At 51.0% G+C, this 22,081-nt stretch overlaps 1 protein-coding gene across 4 annotated transcripts in view; it reads right to left on the reverse strand.

The window, feature by feature from the left end:
• Positions 1–6,093: 6,093 nt before the first annotated feature.
• CLIP2 (CAP-Gly domain containing linker protein 2) overlaps positions 6,094–22,081 on the reverse strand; it is a 104,330-nt gene continuing 88,342 nt past the window's right edge. For all 4 annotated transcript variants that reach the window (XM_032993687.2, XM_032993686.2, XM_032993689.2 and 1 more), the window contains 8 exons: positions 20,789–21,733; positions 18,223–18,280; positions 16,413–16,496; positions 15,821–15,977; positions 15,209–15,368; positions 14,436–14,621; positions 10,953–11,015; positions 6,094–10,330 (listed from right to left, as the gene is read on the reverse strand). In XM_032993687.2, coding sequence (XP_032849578.1) covers positions 10,319–10,330; positions 10,953–11,015; positions 14,436–14,621; positions 15,209–15,368; positions 15,821–15,977; positions 16,413–16,496; positions 18,223–18,280; positions 20,789–21,733 — 1,665 coding nt within the window. In that variant the 3' untranslated portion in view covers positions 6,094–10,318. The remainder of the gene's footprint in view (positions 10,331–10,952; positions 11,016–14,435; positions 14,622–15,208; positions 15,369–15,820; positions 15,978–16,412; positions 16,497–18,222; positions 18,281–20,788; positions 21,734–22,081) is intronic.

Below are 22,081 nucleotides of genomic sequence, written 5' to 3' on the forward strand. Positions count from 1 at the left end.
GAAAGTGCTGGGGTCTGCGGCTCTGGGTGGGAAGCTCTGAGGGTTGGGGGGGGGAAAGAGCTTTTCAAGCCATCGCTCGCACTTGGAGCAACAAGACACTGCATGCAGCAAATTAACTGCTGGGGTTTGGGCTCTATTTGCGGCAAATCTGTCCTGCACGGCAAACAGCTACTATGGGGAGAGCTGTGCACTGAGGCAGCCAAAAGCGTTATTAATTCTTTTGCAAGATATATGCTATTGAATAAAACTGACGAGGATTCCCTGCCAAACCCAAGCTGATATCTATTGGTCCCAAACATATTTGTTGAAAGATCGAAAAAAACCCAACCAAGCCCTCTCTCCATTCCTTGCCTGCTGGGGCACAGCGATGGCTTATAGTGAATATTTACTCTGCCTATCTGCATTTAACATATCTATCTGCCGTGCCAGCTGCCTGCAGTGGTGCCGTCCTTCGAACGCTGCACTGCAAAAAGAGTTTGCTCCGGCACAACAGATAAAATGCTTTTCCAGCTGCCTTGCATGCATCCCTTGAATTATTTCCATGCTAATGAGAGCCCAGCGAGGTGCTCCCAGACCAGAGACTCCGGACAGCGTCCTGGGGAGCAGAGAGGGGACATTTCCTTTTTCTGTCCCCCCCATCCTTCCCAGCTCCAGGTTACCTGGCAGGAGGAAAGGTCCTTTCCTAAACTGACATTGGCACTGGGGTTGTTTTTGGCTCATCAGTGCAAGGGGTGGGGAATCCTTCACACACCTGCGCAGGGGACCGGCAGCATCCCTGGGGGGTCCAACAGCCCAACCCTTGGTCCTGGGGTCCCCTCTGCAGACTTCAGGTGTCCAAATGGGAGTGGGGAGGCCCCATCCGTGGAAATCCCACTCCCCGGCACAGGAAGGCAGGCATTGGGGTTATCCCCGTGCCGTGTCGCAGCTGAGAGCATCATCTCCTCCCGCCGGCGGGGGACGAGGGGCTGCTGGGGGGAGCACCGGGCCTGAGCCCTGCCCAAGGTCAGGCTGATATTCATACATTTTTAAACAGACCCACAGCTGAGGTTACAGCCCCAGCCTTTAAAATCGCCACGTAATTTCGCAGCGAGGCTCCAGCTTTGCCCGTCAGCACCTTCCCCGTGGGGCTGAAGCCCCAGCAAAGCTCCTCACCCCCCATCCCCTTCCCCGGGCTGCTTTTGGCCCTGGATCACAACCCCCCAACCCGCTGCCAGGCAAAGCCATCCCCCCCCGGAGCACCCACGCCCTCGAAGCCCACCCACTCCCGTGCCAGGAGTGAACCAAGAGCATCGGTTCTCTGCAGCTGCGGGGGCTCAGTGCCAGTGCCCCCACGGTGCTGGCGGCCTGGCACAGCCCACCCAGCACGGGTCAGGGTGCCCCCACCCAGCACGGGTCAGGGTGCCCACCCGCTTGTGCCCTTGCAGCCAAGGGCAGGAGGCATTGACATTCCCGTTGGGTCCGCGCAGTGCAAAAGTAAACTTAACGACGTTATCCGCCGATCTGGTAATTAATACCCTGGATGCTTTTTATTGGAATGAGTGAGGGCCAAGACATGCCAGGGGTTTTAATGAAGAGCTGTGCTGGAGAGGCACATCCCCCCCCAGTTTCCCCTGGAAGGGGCTGTGCTGGGGCTGGGGGGGGCGGTCGGGGGGGCTGCTGGCTGCATGGGGTGCCTCGTGCCCTGTTTTGGGTGCCCCCGTGGTGCTCCCAGCCCTGCACCCCGCTCTTTCTCCCCGTGCACTACAGCTAAGCATCATGCTGGACCCCACTGGGTCTTTTTTTAAATGAGATGCTTTTAAGATCTTTAAATATTAGGCAAGAAGTGTTTTGCCAGGCTCTCTCCGAGCCACGCTCCGCAGCGCCCGTTCGGGGCAGGGAGCAGGCAGAAACCCACTGCCCGACGCCGCCGGGGACGCCGGGACCGTTTCGCTCCAAAACTGCTGTATCTTTCGTTGATCCCACTGCTATTTTTAATACAGATGCCTTATTGAGATTCAAATGAATGTTTCAAATCCTCGCTCCTTTGCATAATTCTTTTTAATTAACACTTCAAAGGTTCGAGCACAAGATCCACGCTCTTTCCCTAACGAAGTTGACTGAACCTCTTTTCCCCCAGAGCTCCCCCGCCACGTTTCCAAGGGCTAAAGCCGGGGAAGGGTCTGACCCCCGTGTCCCCTGCGCAGGGGGATGACGGCGTTTGGGATCGGGCTCTGCAGAAATGGGAGCGAAGGGAAGAGAGGGGGTCGACGGCTGCAGGGCTGGGCAGCGGCTGCCGCGCCGTCACCCACCGCCCCGGCCGGCTTGGCACAGCCTGGGCGGCAAAACAGCCTGAACTTGGCACAGAAATTGTGGCGTTTGAAGTGACTATGGTCGAGGGCAGTGCTCCACCGTTCCCTGCCCCAGCACCAGCTGCCATGCCCACCCCCCCCCCCCCCGGTCGAACAAAACCTCCCCAAAAAGGAGCACCCTGTCTCCAGGGTCACATTCTGGTCACATTTACAACCTTTTTGGCACCCAAAAGGCCCACAGCTGCCTTTCTTCCTTCTGAAATTGTACTTTAAAAACTGTCACACAATTACATTCACTAGCAAGAGCTGGAGCTTTTCCTCAGCTATCCTGAGAGCTGGGAACGAGGAAACCCCAAGGATATAACAGACACAGGAGCCAAAGAACAAGCCCAGGTCCCCATCCCATCCCACCTTCTCCCCGTCTCTGTACCCACAGGGTCTCTCTGTCTTGAGTGGGAACAGACTCACTTTGCAGGATTGGGACCCTGAAGAGCAGCGTGGTGCAACAAACGGGGAAATGAGCTTCAGTTTTAATTCCTGCAAGTGCAGAAATGATTAGACACAACAAAATTGTATAATTAGTAGGATTTAATAAAAGACTGTCCCAGACATGCAAAAGAAGTAGGTTAGACAGTGGCCTTTGTTCAGCTACAAAAGATATTAATTTGCAAATACTCTTAATATTCATTTTTTGTTGTTTAGACTGATATTTTGAAAGTCTCCGATAAAATGAGAAATCTGGACTAAGCATTCCAGTTGCATTTCCAAGCGCAGGAATCCAGCTTTGATGTTCCCCTTGATAACATCTTTTTAGAGCCTTGACTGCATCAAATTAAATTCTGATTACCCTGATAGTGCAATACAGCTTCCAAATGTATTCAGGTGACTTTTTGTTCTGGAAGGAAATTAGCTATTTTGACAAGGATGCTTGTTAGGCAGCAAAAAGATGGGGAGGAAACAGCCTTGGCTGGGGAAGCAGCATGTTCCCGGCCCCGATTTCGGCGCTGGGGCTGCCAGGCTGCGGTGCCCCGTCCAGCTGGGGTCACTGGTGCTGGGGCTGCAGCAGGGAGGGGACACGGGCAGCCCCTGCAAAAGCAGAATCGCACCTTTTGGTGGCCCACAGGTCTCCCAGCACCAAGCAGAGAGCTGGTACACCCGCCCCCTCCAGAGGGGACATCCCAAAGGGACGTGCCCTTGGGTGGCAGGTCCTGGGGACCACGGGTGGCCGCAGGATGGGCGGTTAGAGCCGGGCAGCCGCATCCACGCAGGGATGTCCCCTCTGCTCGGCCCCCATGCAGAGAGGCCACTTCATGTCTCCTCCCTGCCTCACCTCTGGGTTAAACCCATCCCTGAAGCACCCGTCCAACTCCGGGCACGAGCGCAGCATCCCGGGGGAATGAGGTCCCTCGCAGATGAGGAAGGACACCCCACCCATCGCCCCTTCTGAGCCGCCCGTGGTGCCCAAGGTTCAGGCGGGGGATCCCCGTGCCACCCTCACCCCAGCCCCTGTCACGCAGCGGTAACCGCTCCCCGGCCCAGGCTCTGCTCCTTGGCTGGATGCTGGGATGAAAATAAAGTGCAAATATTATTGTTGGCAGAGACTACCAGCTCGCCCACTGTGATTTAGGCATCTTTAAACTTCATGTTTTATTAATCCTTACCGTACGATTAACGGCACCGAAATGTGATGTCTGCAAACAAAGGCATGTGCTACAGTGTTATCTTTATGAGATACCAGGCTCGGGTACTTGATTGTAAATATGCACGTTAATGAGTTATATAGTGGAATTACGTAAAAGTTGGAGCTGGAGTCACCTGCCCTGGGCAGGGACATGGTGCTCGTGGCCTTTGCCTCCTGTCCTGGGCAGCCCAGCCCCTGCCCAGAGCCCAGGGAAGGGCTGGCCTGATAGAAAGCTCGCTGTTTTCTGCCAGCTGTACTGGATAAAGCCTTCTGCCCCCAAAACCTCTCTTTTCCCAGGTACATCTCCCTCCCAAGAGAGCTGGCTGCAAAAGGGGACTTGCTTGGTGACCTTGCAGCCATCATGGGGACAGTGCGGCAGCTGGGGTGGTCCTCCCCCTCGCTGGCATCCTCGGCAGCGACGACGGGACTGATGGAGCAGAGGGTCACAAACGTCCCTGCGGCAGCTCTTCGGGGCCAGGGCCGAGCTGTGGCAGTGGGATCACCCCCGGGAGCCACCGCCCGGCTCCCCACGCCAGCGCGGCCGGGCTGGGAGCGGGTCCCACCCTCCAGCACCTCAGCGCCCGATGCAGGCGAGCGGCAGCAGCCTTCAAAGGGAAAAGAACAGCTTCATCAGCTCCCTGCCCAGCACCCATGCTGGGCTGAGCCCAGATGGACCCTCCTGGGTCCCGAGATTTCTCCCAAGTTCAAATAAATTGTTCTTCTTCCAGCCACTGGAGGACAGTGAAGCACACGGCAGCAGCGGATGCCATCAGCACCCGCTCTAGAAACGCACAACGTGCTGCCCCAGCGACCCGCTGTTCTTGCCCAGTTATTTTAGGAGATCCCGAGACCCTGCAATGAACAGGGCCAGGGAGCTGGTGAAGAAACAGTCTCCCATTATTTGGTTTTGATGGTATCTCTTACGTATCTTGAAAAAATAAAATAGCAGCTATCACAGACCACGCTGGACAGACAGACTATGGTACAGCTCTGGAATAAAGCTGCGTGGCCAATTTTCATGGTGTTATTGTCAGGCACCTGCAATTTTCTTGGGGCCTTGCTCTGGAGTCAACCCCGTCATCTGCAAACCTCGCCAGCTCTTTGGAAAGTTTAAAGCTTTCAGGTAATCCTGGAAGTGGGCAATTTTGGTTTAAGTCCAGGAAAAAAAGCAGGGAGGAAGCAAGCTAAAAAATGTTACAGTTTTTTTTTCCATATCTTCAGACAGCTGGCAATACCGGGAACCCCCTGCCTTTCTGTAAAGGATTTGCAGCCCACGGGTGCAGGAAAACACGGCAGGAGAGCTGGATGTTTCACTGCTGTATGGGGTGCTGCTGAGCCGGGGCACAGGCCAGGGAATTCCCACACTAAAAGACCCTGGACCATGAAAAAAAAGTGCCAAGCCCTGGAGTAAATGCCCCCGGCCCTGCCCCACGGGGGACAGTGTAACCCCCGGGGCTCGGAGCATCCATAGGGGCAGCAGCGTGGCTTCCCCAGAGCCACCCGTGGGGCTGGGGGGTGGCACCCAGCACAGCTCCCCCCGGCCCCGGGCTCTGGAGGGCTGCAGTCGGGGAGCTGGGAGGGACGAGGACGAGCCAGCCGCCTGCAAAAAATCAAGGTGGCACCACTCAAAGGAGTGGGTGCCAGGCTCGAGGAGGGGGGGGAAGTGGGTCTAGTGCAGCGCCCTGCGACACTCCTCCCCTCGGGGTGCTGTGGATGGGCCAGAGAGGGACAGGGGAGATTAACAGAGGGAAAACAATCACGGATTAATAAATAGCACCATCACGGCGCAGCTCAGGAGATGCCCGAGCGCAGCGGGCCAGGAGAGCTGCCCGAGGAAGGAGCAGAGGGGTGGCCCCCGGGCCCAGCCTGGGGTGCAGAGGAGCGAGGGTGGGGGGCTGGCCCCGGGCGCCCCCCGGGCGTTTGCAAACCCTGCTCGGCAGAGCCCAAACGCTGGTGGCTCCAGGTCCCTGCTGGGGCTCGGGGGCAAGAGGGACGCGCCGAAGCCCCAGAGCTGAGCTGCCAAGGGCAAGCCTCCCCCTGCCCCCCCTGCCCCCCCTATCGCATCAGGGCTTGAGCACTGCAAAACACCCTTAACACACCCCCAGCAGCCCCGGGCTGCCCAACTTCAGCCACAGATTTTATTGTTTAGTAACGAGCTCACCACACCAGCAAGCTAGGACAGGGGTGGACGGTACATGAATACATATCTGTAGTAGTTACACAGACTGAGATTTGTACAGCTTTTGTACAGAGGAAGAAATAAAATGAATCAAATAACAAAATAGACATTAGCAGTCAAACTTTTTTTTTTCTTTTTTTTTTATATCATACTAACAAAATCTGATAGCCAAAAAATGACTAAGCTACAAAATTGTAATACATACTGTACGGGTAAAAGGTTATCATCCATTTATACATCTAGTATCATCTTTATTCTGGTAACTTACATGAGGCCTATAGGATCTTAGTGTATTAATAACTCCCTACAAGATAGTGCTGAGCTGCTAAAGCTGCCGAACAACAGAGCACTGGAATTTTTGTTAAGACTTTTACAGCATCATTCGCATCGTTTTGTTTTAAGGAAACCCTCATGCATCTCCTACGGCAAGCCAGAGGAAGGGCTGGTGCTGGGGGTGGGCAGGAGCTGTCAAGCCTTGGCTGGTACCTCGGCACCCGTGGGTCAGTACGGCCCCAGTGCAGTGCTGCCCCTTGCTCCCTGCCTGCTGTAGGAGAGAGAAAACTGAAGTCACCAACCACGCCTGATTGCTTTCCCTTTGGTCTAGAGGGTTAGAGAAGAAATCACTAAACATGGAGCAATCTCCATTCCAAAGACTTTTTTTTTTCACTGGTTAACGTCTCGGCTTTCAGCAGAAAAGCATCACTAACCGTTGGGTAACACAGCTGGGGGTGCAGGCTGCCCTCAGCCGGGGTGCTGGTCCTTCCCCCGGGGCCGAGGGCCCCAGCAACGCGCGAACCCCCCGCTCCCCACCCCGCACTGGTGCTCCGAGGCACGATGCCCGGGACCCGCTCCAGGTGCAAGACCAGCACGGCACGCACAGGCCAGGAGAGCCCCCCCCCAACCCCCCCCAGCTCTCGGGGATCGAGGGAAGAGCAAGGCTGAAGCCGGGGGGAGTGAAGGCACAAACAGGAACCAGCCCCTGACCAGCACCAGTGCTCCAATGCCCTTGAAAATCTCGCCCAAAGAACCAAGCCAGTAAGACCGAATATTGTGAAGTACTTTATACACCACCACATAGGCAAAAATAGCACTTAAACTTACAAATAAATAGAGGGGCTGGGGAATCTCCTCCTTGTCCTTTCCAAGTTTATCCCTAGTTTGGTCTCTTACAACCTCAGAAGGGCAGCTAGAGGCAGGTGCCCTTGGGAAGCCTGTGCCAATTTTGGAGGCGCAGGGCTGGTGTCCAAACCCCCTCCTGGCCACGTTGCACAGGGTTTGAGCTGAAACCCAGACAAGGCGAGTGATGGGGTGTCCCGCTGGCACCGCAGTCAGTCCTGTTTGGGGAGCAGGTCCCGTGGGCCTGCACCCAAAGTAGGGTGGGGACGCAGGGGACCCGGCTTCACCCCGCTCCCCGTTTCGGTACAACCCTGTGACAGAAAGACCACACAGCCTCCACAGAAAGCCAAGAAGTGCCATCAGCTCCTGGCTGATCCTTAGGGACCAGCACAGCTATTTGCAGCCAGAGGAGACCATCAGCACTGACCTTAAACCTGCTCTGACCTACCTGCTGCCGCTGTGCATCGTCACCCGCGCTGACCGGGAAGAGCCACAGGTCTGAGCCGCTCGCAGGGGATGGTCCCTGGGAGGAGACAGGAGCCAGAGACTCCTCCAGCCCGAACCACTGCCACCCTGGCAACTCTGGATCTGATCAACAGAACCAAATACACGGCTCCCACACCCGCTCCTGGGGGATCCTGCCCTGTGCAGAGCCAAAGGTTCATCGAAGAAGGTAGAAAACGCACATATTGCTCCTCTGTAGATGAAGGCAGCTGGCCACAAGTCACCAGAAGACCTATCAGGGAAAATAAGTTACAAACCAGAATGGGCTCTCCCACCTGGAGGTGCAGAGACGGGCGGCACTGCAAGCAGCACTGGCAGCTCCACTCAAGGCAGCAGGAGCTGCAGACGTGACTTCAGAGACCATCCAGCCAACGGGAGCACTTTGGGAAACACCAGCCCTAAATTCCTAAAAACAGCAGCTCCCAGCAACATATTCACTGTTGCCAGCTGTAACAATGAACACTCCCCTCTGGGGTTTTCCTAAATTGCTTAGGAGATGAATACATCAACCAGGAGGATTTTGAAGACCACCCATATGATCCCTTGAGAAAGTCCCAGAGGTAGGCAGAGATGTGGCAATCTTCCTGGCGATTAGTAAGAGCTGAAGAAACACTTCTACAAGGCAGGATGAGATCCCACTTGAATTATTTTCAGCCAGTCAGATCTGAAGCTCTGCCTCCCCCTGCCACGCACCAGATTTAAGCTGTGTTTCCTGACCTGCTTTACTCCCCTGAAGTCACCTTCCTCTCATCCTCCCTTTGAACAGAGGGAGATCACCAATCCTGCATCAAGGGAGCAGGATCCAGTGTTGTATCATAGCCCAGATTCAGCAACGTCCTCCTCGTGGCAGAACTGCAGCCATGAAGCCCAAGTCTTTCCCAGGTTCCTTGAAAAATGGGCAGTCAGAAGCAAGTAGGATTCTGGTAACCCACTAAGAAAAAGTAACACAACTTTGTAGGAAATCAGGGCAAAAACAATGAAGCTGACATGCTGTGATGTTCACCTGCCTGTGGCCTGGCTCAGATCTCCTCTCTCAGTGGTCTCTTCTGTCCTATCCTCTTTCTCAGATGCCCCATCGTAACACAAGAGCTGAAGACTGAAGGAGTCAGGCACTAACTAGGGGAAGCCCAGTAAAATATTGCTGTGACTCTTTCCTGTGGTACTGAACAGTGAATCTGAACTGGACTCTCTCAGACCTTTGAGAGCACATTGTCCCCCTCCTCCACCCTAATGCCCTTTGGAAGCTGTGGTGCAAAGTTACAGAGAAGAGTAAAGCCTTCAGAAGAAGGAATAAGACCCTTTGCCTGGGCCTGCACTGCTGTCGATGGACACAAGAGCTGTGTGGGCTCCAGTCTTGGACTCCTCCTGCTCCAAACACTCCTACTCAGGTCACACACAGAGGATTGCTCTACCCATCGAATACAGCCAGCCACTACTGGGTGACTGCTCACAGCAGCACCTTCACCGCCTCATTCCTGCTAGCAGGGGATGGGCATCACACTGAAGAGCCAAGGATAGCTCTGGAGAGCAGCCCCAGGATCCCCGATTAGCTGTTAAATTAAACAGGCAAGGAGGGAACCATCCCCTCAAGGCACCTGTCCCACACTGACTGCAGCCAGCAGAGAGCTCTCAGGCCAGGGACGCGGAGATCCAGCTGTCTGCGGGGTCCTGTGCTCAAAAAATGACCCAGTAAAAGAGATACGAGTGAGGGGGAGCAGGCTGGGCAGCCCGGCTGTGGCCCGGGGCATCAGCAGGACTGCCCAGCGATCTCTCTGCAGGAAAAAAGGCCGACCACACCCGAGCAAGGGGTGCCTGTCCCCAAACTCAGAGCCACCACAGCTCCTTCCCCAAACTGCAGTGGGTGAGAAACAAAATAAATATCCCTCTGAAATCAGGTTATTTCCCACGACGTGCTATGGTACAAGTACTAAGCGCAGCCTCCGTGCTCTAGAACAGCGACATCCCCTGCGAGGCGAGGAGGGAAGCGCGTCCCCACACCTCATCTTCCTCAGCCTACGCGTGCCGGCGTGAACAGCCACCCCAGCAGGTTTCACTCGCTTGTGCAGGTCTTCAAGACACCGGGGTGGGTGGAAGGGAAGAGACAGCCCATGGGGGAGGCGTGCAGCCTCTGGGCACGCGCTTTGGAGTCGCACACCACAAGCAAACCCCCCCTTTGCAGCTCCTGTGGGGTTACTGGGACTCGCTGACAATTCGGGCGCTGTTCGGGGCGGCTGTCATCCAGACCACGTCAGCTGGTGGGACAAGGGCAGCTCAAGCAATACAAATTCCACAGTCAAAACCAATACAAGTAAGAAACCAAACCCAGAGAGATCTTTCCGCTCCCTCCTGGAACGATGGTTGTCTTGGAAAACTGGACTCCAGGATTGTCCTGATTACATCAGTTAGTATATTATAAACATTGTCCTGCTTTAAAGTGAAAACACTGTGTCTGGTCTTTTGGAGGTGCTAAAGCCAGATGCGGTATTGTTTTTCCTGACTGTGCACAGGAGCTGACACTGGTGTGAAATGATCCTCTTCACCTCTTCTCTATCAGAGCTTCTCCTGGAAGGAAAGAGACCTTGTTAGGCAAAATGAGGACAAGCACAGAGGTCTTTTTACAGAAGAGGAAACTGAGGCATGGATTGGAATGCCACCAGGCCTGCCATGTCCTGACCTACTGCTCTGCCCACTAAGTGACATTGGCTCTTCCTCAGGCTGGCCATCCTGCTTGTGAGGAGAGGAAGTCTGAGGCCACAGGTCTTGCCCTATATCATGAAAACTGTGGGAGACCAGGACAGCATGCCCCACAAATGCCACCCACATGAAAGGGACAGCAGAGATCTGAGACTGAGCAGGTTTGAGCTGGGGCTGCCAGGAGAAGAGTCATACAGGCACTGAGGGGAAACTCCCCTCCCACTGCTTCTCCCAGAGCAAGCACCCATTGCGCCTCGGTGTGCATCTCACTAGCACCTTCTGATGGCTTCAAGTGGTTTTAATGGTAAGGTGAGGTTCCCACCATGCCTGGGAACTGGAATTGTGCAAAGCCTCTTGCTTTCGCTGTGGGAATGACACGGTCAGGCTTTGCTGGCAGAACTGCCTCCATCCAAGAGCTGTCCCCAGCACAGGGGGCAAGAAATCACATGAAATAGCCACTGTTTTAAACAACGTTCTGCTTATAACTTACCTCTTGCTTGTGGGATTTATCCTGCTGGTGAATCCCGTTGGCAGATCCAGAATTTCCAACAGTCTGCAACAAAGAACAAACAATACTTACTCAAGAGGGACACAGAGCCTACGAGTTTTACCTGCGAGGGCTGAAATCTGGCAAGACTGCCATCTCCTTCCTTAGCAGCCCACTCCACACAAGGAAAGGAGAATGCAAAAATCCCACCCCACTTTCTGCAAGAAGCTTCCTGCCCTCTGCGCCCTGACCCAATCCCCACATGCTGGGCTGCAGCCTTCCCAGCTCCAAAACATCCCCCGAGTTCCTTACGGACACAGATCCGCTCTTCACTTCTGACTCTTAAATCCCAATAAACAAACCCCCAGCCAAGGGCAGTGTTAGCTGCAAACCACAGCCCAGTGAATGTCCCAGCAGTGAAAAGGACATTTGCCATTCCCCCTTTCCCATCTCTGGGGACAAGTCTGGCAGCCAGGACAGGCTGTTCTATCTTTAGAAAGCACGAGAACTTTTAAACATTTATAATGTTTTTTTAGCAGGGATAATATGGAGCCCTTCAGCTTCAAAATGACAGTACAGCCCAGCACAAACAAGAGAAGAAAGCTGCAGCCTGAAGTCACAGCATGCCAGATGTCAGTTGCTTGGGTCTTGACAATCAGATTCACAGTTGTTGGTGAATTGCTGAAGGCAGCAAAACCAGATATTATGGGGAGACAAGACTGTGAGGTTTAAAACTCATCATTAGAGGAATCCCTGGTATCCAGCTTCCATTCTTACTGTGATCATGAAGGTGCATAACCAACCTTATGGGACAGAGGTTTAGTTTAGGCAGGAAAAACAGGCAGGGATTCAAACCGAGCTCTGGTTTGAGAGCCTGAACTGCTTGCCAGGCAGCAAATCCTACCTGGGTGGATGGCGAGAACAGCGCTGCTTAGTGACTCAGCCTTGGGGTCTGCACCCGCTATCGCAGGCGATTCAGGCCTTGCAGAAGGCAGCAGATCCTGCCCTGGCTGCAGCACACCCGATCTGTGCACTAAGCAGCTATCAGATACCAGGAATTAGGTTTGAAATTTGGTCTCGGCACTTGCTCACGATAATGAACAAAGCGGTGCAATTCGCTTGAAATGAAATAAAAGAGCTCCCAGAGCAATCACTGCGAATTCTCCAAGAAAAGGCCTGAGTGCCAAATCCTTGTCATTTCCTGCAAAGCTGCGAGATCAGGGTCTCCCCAGACATGGAGAAGGCAAAGATCCTCTTCCTCTGTTACAGGACAAATACTTCGCAGCTGCAGGCACGGAAACAGCAAGGCAGCAATTACTTGACAATGAGACGAAGCCACGGTGCCACTGCGCTCCCCCAGCCCCCGGCCTAACAGCGGGGCCAGCCGTGCACATCAAGGGCTGCAGAGCGTGGTGGCTGGCTACGCCTGCGAAGGCAGAGCAGCAGCAGCTTAATTAGAGATTTCCTTCTCGAGCGTGCCGCAAAGCGAAGGCTTTGCAGACAAAGGGAGCGCGATGCCAAGGCAGATCCCTGGGCAACAGCTGCTGCTGGCGGAGAGGAGCCGGGAGGTCGGCGGGTAGCGCAGAATGGGGTACAGCTCCTGGGGAAGAACCATCGATTCCCTGACTATTGCACTAGGATCTCTTTAGGCCAGCAATGCCCTCAGGCTCAGCCTGAAAGGCCCTGGTTAACAACTCCCCTTCATAAGGGGAAGGATGAACAGGTATCATACCGAAGCTAGGGAGCTTTGATCCAGACTTCCTTCTAACTAGGCACTTTAAAAATCTGACATCAATAGAAGTTTGAAGCCTAGCTTCCCAGAATAATCCTCCCCCTGTCTCTTAGTACCAGGGTTTGTAGTTGAAGGCATAATACTCTCTTGTCGTATCTCTAAGATTTCTTAAGCATGAAAGTATCAAAGTAATACCAGGGATAGATTAGCTGACCTCATAAGGTCCATTCCAACTCACTTTATGTAAGATTAGTTATTTTCTAGAATTTGGAAAGAAATAATAACCACTTGCACCACCTCTGGAGACAGGAATGTGAAGGGAAGATTTCCTTTTCTCAAGGGTCTTAGCATTAAAGCAAACAGAGAATAACTTTCCCCACCCCTCCCACAGCTTCCAACACATGAGGTTGTCATGACGCATTTTCGTTTGACACGTAGCAATTACTGCACAAGCCAAAGTCACTCTGGAGGTACTGACAGGATTAGAGAACGTCTTGGGCTGCCACAAACTTGTCATCACGACTACAGCTGTCCTATCTGGTGCTGGCAGACGGCTGCTGCCGCTGCGCTGCGGGATATAAAGAGACTTGTCTGCAACACACAGCTGCTCAGCTGAGCCAGCAGAGCTTTCAGGGCTGAAATTTTTACTGTACACCTTCCTCCTGACTGCCTCCCTGAAAGTATTACAGCAGTGCAAACAGCCATTTGGTGTATCTGCAAACTGTGCAGAAGACAGTGTCGTGAGAGGAGAAGACTTGATACCCCCCAGATTACCTACCACAACATATCTGCACCTGCAGCAGGGAGAACAAGCTTTCTGCCCAATCTCTGTGTCTAGTGGCTTGTTCTGTACTATCTTAAGGTGCCTGCTTGAATGTGAATTGTAGCTCATTACTGCAAAAGAAAGACATTTTTCAGCTAAGAATTTAAATGAGCAAGTACAAGAGGAGCACTGGTGCATCTGGGCTCTGACAGCCACGACCTGGTTGCAGACACAAGAGAAAATACAGCTAGAAGAGCAGTAAAGGACATGAAGCACAAAGCTTGTAACAAGGGGCAGGTCACTTCACCAGAAGAATCAGTCAGGGCTTAGGCAGCACAGGTATGAGATGGAAAAAGCCAAATGTGGAGAGTCGAGTTATTTACAGCCTTCAAATTCACAAAGAAGGACGCAAGACAAACAGAAGCAGGTTTGCTTTTGTCAGAAGAAACAAAGGGCAACCAGAGGAAGTTGGGAAGAGAAGACAGTAATTGGAATAGGAACATTCATGGTCCATCAGCAAACCCAGATGAGATACAGGTGCCTCCAGGAGCTGGTAAGAGAAATGGAAAACATTTTCCCAGAGTCACCTCCAAAGTATCTGCTTATGATGCAAGGAAATAAACCTCTCAGAGTTAGGATGGCAGAAACCCTCAACTTCAGAATATGAAAGTGCCTGTACCAGAAGGATATGCAGCCACACATCACTATACACAAAGAACAGTTACTCACACTGCAACCTTCCCCAAAACACCACATTTAGCAACCGTTCCTGCAGAGCACAAAAGGATCTGTAATTAACGACTAGCAAGGTTGTTCTTCGCTTTAAGCTACATGTGACAGAACAAAGTCTTGCCAGGCTGTTTCCAGCAGAGAGGAAGGGACCCGGCTGACTGCGCTACCCTCCCCGGCAGAGGCCAGGGCTAGGTCCCAGGAGATTGCCCAAGTCCGACGACCGCTGAGTGACCCGGGAAACGCCTGGTGAAGCTCTAACCTGTGTTTTCTCGGAGGAGAGCCTCATGGCTTCCATGAGCTTCTCCATCTGGTGGCCCTGCTCCAGCGCGTTGCGCAGCACATCCTCCGTGCTGACGAGCCGGTGCTGCAGCCGGATCACTTCAGACTCTGAGGAAGGGTCGATCAGGGAGTATCGCCGCTGATCCGTTACTGATTTTTCCTTGTCCTTATAAAGGGAAAACAGGAGCACGTTAAAGTCAATAACTACAGAAACTAAGCAAAGTAGAAATCCACAATAACTCATATAACCGTGTTTGGATATTGACAGCAGAGGGGGTCAGAGCACAACTCTGCAGGCAATCATACCAACTGCAACCAGCAGCAGCTCCAATTTGTTCCTAGCAGAGTTCAAATAAATTATTCACATTTCAACCACTGGAGGACACTGAAGCACACAGGAATGAGAGGACATTGCTTATTCCTAGATCAGAGAATGTGTAAAACAGTGTGGGGTAGCTGACTGATCTCCAGTTTCTCCCACAAATTTCAGCCCTATTTAGCCACGGATCTAAATCCTATGGGAACAGAAAAACACTGGAGAAGGACATACGGACATTTTTGCTGCTTAATGAGGTGCCACTAAGCCAGGCCCCAGCTCACAGGGGCTGTCAAGGAAGTTCCCATCAGATGCTCGGTAGCACAGAAGAAAGCATAAAGACTTGGAGCAAGGGAGAAGGACTAGGACCCCCCACGAGCAGCACAGAGCCCTCCAGCCCCCAGGCCAAAGCCAGGAGGGGGTTTTGGTGCCCTCACCAGCACAACCAGTTTCTCTCGCAGCCCCTTGATGTCATCCTTGAGCTTCTGCTCCTTCAGCCGCCACTCGGCTTTGTGCACTTCCCGGCTTAGGTCCCGCTCTGGCCCAGGCGAGTGCCGGTTCGCCTCCAGTAACAACACTCTCAGCTCGTTCAGGCTCCTGGAAGCAGCAGCAGCATGAAAAAAGGTGAAGACATTTCCAGAGCCCACACACCACTGGTGTCCTGCTGTGCTCCCTCCCACCTTTGCTACAGATCTAAGGAAACACCAGCGAGCAAACCTGACCCAACTCCCACCACTTCAGAGGCTTCAGATCACCAGTTCTCCCCACTGTGCCAGCTTTAAAGAGACTGGGACCTGCACAGGGCACCCTATTTCAGAGCAGGGCAGCAGCCAGCCTAGATGACTTCATTCAGCACCTACATGGGCACTGAGCTGTCCTGCAGCTCCTGGCAAGCAGTGAAAGGACAGGCCCTTTGATAATTCACAGCCCCTAATTTTAACCGAATTCCCACATGAGCATCTCTGAAGAACAGGAATGCTAGGGGCTGGACTTCAACAACTCAACCTCGAGATTTCTTCTGGTGGTAAATTCTGGTCCTTCAGACCGACCTTTCCTTCTTGAGTAGCTCCTGGCTAATCAGGACCAGTTGCCCTGAAGCATCATGTGTTTTCTTGGTCAAGGATTCCAGTTCACTTTCCAGCCTCTTCTTTTCTTTTAACACCAAATCGGCCTTCTTTTCTGCTGTTTTGCATTTATTTTCCAAAGCTATGAGAAGCAGAGGATACAAGGGGAAGAAAGGTCACTTAGGCCTCTACTTGCATTCCTTTTTTTTGCCTTTTCCCAATTCCCACTCCTAACAGTATAGACCTGGTTAGCTCTGGATCTGGCTGTCTTTAAGGAAAGATCTCAGAAACAACATGCCCAGCTCCATTTACTTCTGCTTCTTTCAGCTTTTGACATTCAGTGAGCCCGAACCTACCCTCACGGGATACAACTATCTTCTGCAGTGTTTGCATTCAACTCCTGAAAAAAAGAGACTGAAACTCCTGAACAATTTTTCCCAACAATATCCATTAAGAGACAGGCAGTGTCATGTTTTACACCAGCCCATTTCAGCACCTGGGCCCTTGTTCAACACCAGTGCAGAGGACGAGCAGGGAAACACCTAGTTCCCCCCAGCGCTGGATTAGGGAAACTTACCACTTACTTGGGCCCTTAGAGTTTCAGTCTGGGACACCAGGGATGACACCTCTTTGTCTCTTTTACTCAGCTTGTCTTGGAGGTCTGTGGGAGAACGAAAAGACAAAGATGAGAAGCTTGGGAAATACTTTGTACAAATGAGGAAGGTATCGAGTGTAGGCATGGGCTGGGGTGCGAGAGGGGCATGGTGTGGGAGCCCTCCATCGGCACAGAAGCAGCAGGAGACAGATAACGGGTGTTTCTCACTGCATCTCACCACCATCCAGGCATTAGGAGGCAGGATGCACAGCTGGGAAGACACATCAGACAGGTTTAAGAAAGCAACCACAGGAGGGTTGGGGGGGAAAGAATATAATAAAACATGAATAAAAAACCACAGAAACGAACTTTCAGAACATTTTCTGCTACCTCCTACACTGGAAGGTAGAGACACTTTTAAAAGATGTGCTTTCCAGAACTGATGCATTTCTGCACTCAGAGCTGTAGATTTGAAGTACAATGCTTTTGTGGCACAAGCCTGAACTGGCGGTTTTTAGTACATCTCTATATGGCTTATTCACATGGAAACCACACACGCACACACAGACTGAGTGGCCATTTTAAGAGCAGTGATTGCTGGACCTAGTTTTGCTCTGCCCTTACGAGGCAGGAATTACCTGTCAATCAGCATACAATTTGGTATAGCATATACATAATCCTGTACTGGCAAAAACAGTGATGAGGCCGACTGACAACGCCTAGCTAGCATTGAGGGCAGCTGGAAATAGCACAGAACACCCCTCTGAATCCACAAACAGCTGGAGAGACACTCAAACTAAACAAAGTTTCTATTAAGTGAAGTTTAAGCCAGTGAAAGTCCCCAGTAACTTTTGTTTAGGTTGCTACATCCTCAGCAGGACTTTAACGAGGGCTTTGCAGAGAACAGACTCCTTAGAGGTGCATAACTGAGAAAAAGAGATGCCACCATAAGCCAAATGCCATTTGAAAAGAGAAGTGACAAGTTAGTTCTTTAGAGATCCCCTTTGTGATCTATACCGATAATGTTTTCTGCTAAAAACCCCCACAACCCTAAGGAAGAATGAAAAAATATAAGTCTCCTGGGAATGAGCAAGGGAAGACGTGATCTAGAAGTACTTTTTTTGTCTTGGAACTGCCCTGAATCCTTTAGACACCCAAAAGCGTACGCCACAGGCAGTGATGTGGTAGGACATTGCTCCTAACAGAGACCGCCTGGGCCATCCAGCTCTCATCTTGCCAGCTCTGCTGTTTCTCAGACTAGGGGTAACAGCTCACCGTCTGTGCGGGAGGCCGAGTGCAATTCAGTTCCAAAGCTACTTTATACAAATTTTCTAAGTACATAAATTCTACATTTCATTAAAAGGATGGATTTGACTTATAGTAAGCTTAATAAAAAAAGAGTAACCTCCATTATTTTAAGCCAGCCACATAAATATATACCATTAGCAGTAATCTCATACAAGCAAATCACTTTTAATGTCTGGATTTTACCTGCTGTGAAAATCAGTGATGGGGTAGAAGTGCACCCATTTCCCCAGATCTGTCTCCAACCTGCACCATCTGCATGGTGACTGTGTAACACAAGTAAAAACACCCACCCCTGCATAGGCTCAGCCAGATTAGAAGGAAAAAAAAGCCAGACAACAAATGTCATCCAGCAAAATCTGAGATGAAACTGCTTCCTAAGCCCTTTCCACACAGCCGTCCCTGCACGAGCAGAAAGTCAGAGGAAAGGAAGGCACGTAAGTCACTAGAATAGGGTGTTCCAAGAAAAAACAATAAAATTTCATACCTTCCATAGTCTGCTTCATCTTTATCTTTTCTTCTGAAATATCATTAGTTTCAATCATCTGAAATACATGTGCAATGTGAGATATAAAACAACCCAAAGGTTCAAAGCAGAGTTAACAACCACAAAGCCCCATCCAAAGCAAAGTGTATCTGGAACCCAGTTACGATGTTTTACATCCTCCCTGAGAGGGGAACAAGGGCTTTTGAGGAGTCACTTTACAGCTGGGTGCTACGGAAGTCTAACCAGTACCGACTGGGAGTGCCCCCACACACCAGGCAGCTGAGCACAGCAGCCAGATTCACCCGGGAGGGAAAAGAGATCAGGCTTTCCCCACAAGCTCTGGTTCCAGCTTTCACAGAGTTTGCGCAGCACGATGGAAGAGCTGCTCTCCTTTGGTTAATTATGGCAACTACTCAAGGCGAAGCTTGACACCCATAAGACAACAAGTTCTTCAACTTCAGAAGAGTCTAACTGTGCCCAAAGTTATAAAAACAGTAATAAAACATCGATAAAATAATTATTAGAGAATGAATACATTAATAAAAGGCAACTGCTGGTCCACAGAGAGGATTCTGCAATCTCCCCACCCTCTTTTGTCTATACTGCAATGAAAAGAGACCGCAGAGCTCACGGACAAGCTTTCCATTGCAGAGGCCACAATTGAGCCCTTCAGACCTCAGCACATGCCCCAGCTCACGCACTTGTTGTGGCCACCACTGCTGAAAGCCCCCAGGTCAGTCCAAGAGCTTGAGTGGGTCTAGTCCCCAAGAGCAGGATATGTCTAACAGAAGCAGGAGCACACCCAAAGGGGAAATTCACTGCCTGATGTACTTTTGGTACGGGAAAACTATTTTTAACTGCTCTTTGGAAGCTCAGTTGTGGTTCTCACTTGAAGGTCTAGGAAGGACAGTCACAAGACATATTTGTTTGTTTCAAATATTTGGATAGTTAATACTGCAGTCACATTAAATTAGCTAAGACATTTAAAAATAGAATTTGCCTTGTGATACTCAAAGGCTTTCACCCATACATTTCTTCTCACATTTTCCTGGTTTTAATCAACACATAGTTGAAATAATTATTTCGAGATTCCCTGGTTCTAATTCGACATCAGCATACCCCAGAGCCCTCTCACTTATCTAAAGGACTCTGGAACAAGCCTCCAGCTTCTTCTTCTACTTTCATTCCTGTTTGAATATTGGCTGTAACATCTGACATGTTGTAGTAACAACCTACTTTTCCCACGGCTCTGGATGTACTTATTGTTCACAACTGTCTTTACTAGATGAGCAAGCCTTGAAACACCATTAATGCTGTGGATTCCTCCTTGGGCTTTTCCCTCTCCTGTTCAGTTCAGTGTGCCTTTTTGCAGGCATGAAGCTCTGACTTGGCCAACAGTAATTCTTGGGCTTCACTTTGCTGCCTAGAGGTGCAACTGATTTCAGTGGGGCTGTTCATGCTGGCAAATTAAACACGGGCATTGTATTCACTTCATGGCACCTCAGACTGGAACAGTGACTATATCACCAGTGACAGATTTCGAATGAGTATTTGTAAAGTGTGCATATTTCATGGCTTATTTTCATTTTCTGCATCCCCACAGGGACAAGTTTTAAGTTGGGTTTTTGCTCATTTCTCATGCAAAATCCAAACACAAACAGGGGTAGCAATTTCCCCCCTTCTCACTCTAGTACAAAGCCAGCCATGTGTCCCTGTGCCACACACAAAGGCAGGATGGCATCCTGTGGCAAACAGTGAAAAATGAGGATGACTTAAAAAGACACAAATGCCACAGAAAATTGACCTCTTTGTATTATCACTGCTCTTATTCTAGCCTTCCCTGGGAGGCTCAGGACTCATATTCAATCAGGCATTTTATTTTCCCAGCCTGGTGCCGTCCTGACCCTTGCTGGCAGCTCTTCTACTATAATTCTCAAAGTCAACACTTCCCTGTCTCCCGTATATGCTGCGAAGCCTCCCCAGCTGCTTCTGCCACATCGATGGCACGCACCTCCCCGACAACCCCATCAGCTCAGCCCCCTGAGGCTCTCAAACGTGCTCCATGTGCTGAGCAAGCTATGTGCTCTATCTCGGCAGGGGCAATGACTCTTTTTCCACCCCCGTCCTCTACCCACCCCTAAAGGGCCTTGCTCAATAATACACTAAGGCTGCTACAGCTCCTTGGAGCAGAACAGCTGTATTGTAGAAATGACGCTTCTTCAGCTAAGAACACTGCTTGCTCAGGATGAAAGCCCACCCCTACAAACCACAGTAGTCCTATTCTGCTGCTGCAGAACTCATGTGCCTTCAAGACCAGAGGTGGCCCACTTGCTTCTCTTAATTCTTATTTCTTCTACTTGTGCCACTGTACAGGCTTTCAAGAGCGGGAAGACACCTTCAGCATAGAGATGCAGTGCAGAAAAAGCACTATCATTTGAATGCAAAAACATCCAGATACTGAGGCATAAAAGCCTCAGAAAACTGCACAAGGCAGCAGCTGAGGACAGCTTCTAGGAAGGGTTACTAACAGTGATGATAAACAAGCGAGATGACCCCAAAGTCATACATTTGCATGCTGAGAAGGATGCAGGGCCTCCATGGACTGTAGCTTGTTCTCTAAGACAAGCACTTTTTCCTGCAATCTGTGGATCTCCTGTTTGCTCTGGGCTTCTGTTTTCTGTAATGTTTCATAGTCCAACATCTTCTTTTCAGCCAAAGAAATCTGCTCTTTCAAGAAAGCTATTGCTTGTGTCTGATCTTTATATTCACTGTGAAGTTTCTCCAGTTCATGCACCCTCAGCTCAGCATCTCGACACTTGTCCTTCACATCTTGGAGCTCAAGAAGGTGCTGATTGCTTTTGGTTTCCAGTTGCATTTTCCAGTTGCTGTTGCTTTTTTCCACTTCATCCACAGCCTCCTGCAACTTCAGCTTGAGACTCTCTTTCTCCTTTATATGAACAGCTGTCTCAATATCATGCTTTGCTTTCAGGTTCTCCAGTTCAAGCTGGTGCTCCATCTTTATACTCTCCACCACTGCCTTCAGTTCCACGATCTCCTTGTGCTGGGTGTCGGGGCCTGTGTTCAATGTGGCTTTCAGGTCCTCCAGAGACTTCTGGTGGTCAGAAGCTAACGTGTCCAACTTGGACTTCCAGTTGTCCATGAGCCCCATGTTCTCATTAGTGGCTTGCTGAACTTTATGCTTTAGGTCAACGATTTCCTGTGAGTACTTCTCATTGACAGATTTCAGCTTCTCCATCTCCTGCTGGTACTTCTTTAATGTCTTCTCATACTTCTCCTTTAGCTGGCTGCTCTCCTTCTGATGTTCCTTGTTGGCAGACAGCAGTTGATCTCGTAGACGAAGAGCCTCTGACTGCAGGCCAAGGTTATGCTCAGGAGCCTCTGCCTGGTGAGAGCTCCTGAGGCACTGCCGAAGCTCGTCCACCTCGCTGCGCCTGAGGCTCAGCTCCTCCTCCAGCTGCAGGATTCTGGACTTCTCTGCTACCGTGGTTAACTGCAACATGACAGAAAAGACAAAGTCAGTCCCCACTTCTCACGGCGGCATCCTTCCTTTTAGTAAGTGTGCTCCAGGGGAAGTAAATCCAAAGTACATTAGTCAGAGTTCAAATAAACAGGAAAAGAATATCCAGCACCCTCCAATCTGAGTACAGTTTTGCACCAGGGTAACCATCACTGATAACTAACAGTTACGTCTTTATGCCAATTGCAATTTGCTTTTTCTAACATGAACCTCTCATTTCCCACAGAAAAACACACATCTTTGAAACAACCCTTGAAATTCGCTAGAGAGCAAAAGTGGTTTATGAAAAATAATGTCCTGAATGGGCATTATATTTCTAGA

This window comes from Tyto alba, unplaced genomic scaffold, assembly GCF_018691265.1.
Source record: "Tyto alba isolate M040663 unplaced genomic scaffold, T.alba_DEE_v4.0 Super-Scaffold_19, whole genome shotgun sequence".
In the NCBI taxonomy this organism is placed as follows: domain Eukaryota; kingdom Metazoa; phylum Chordata; class Aves; order Strigiformes; family Tytonidae; genus Tyto; species Tyto alba.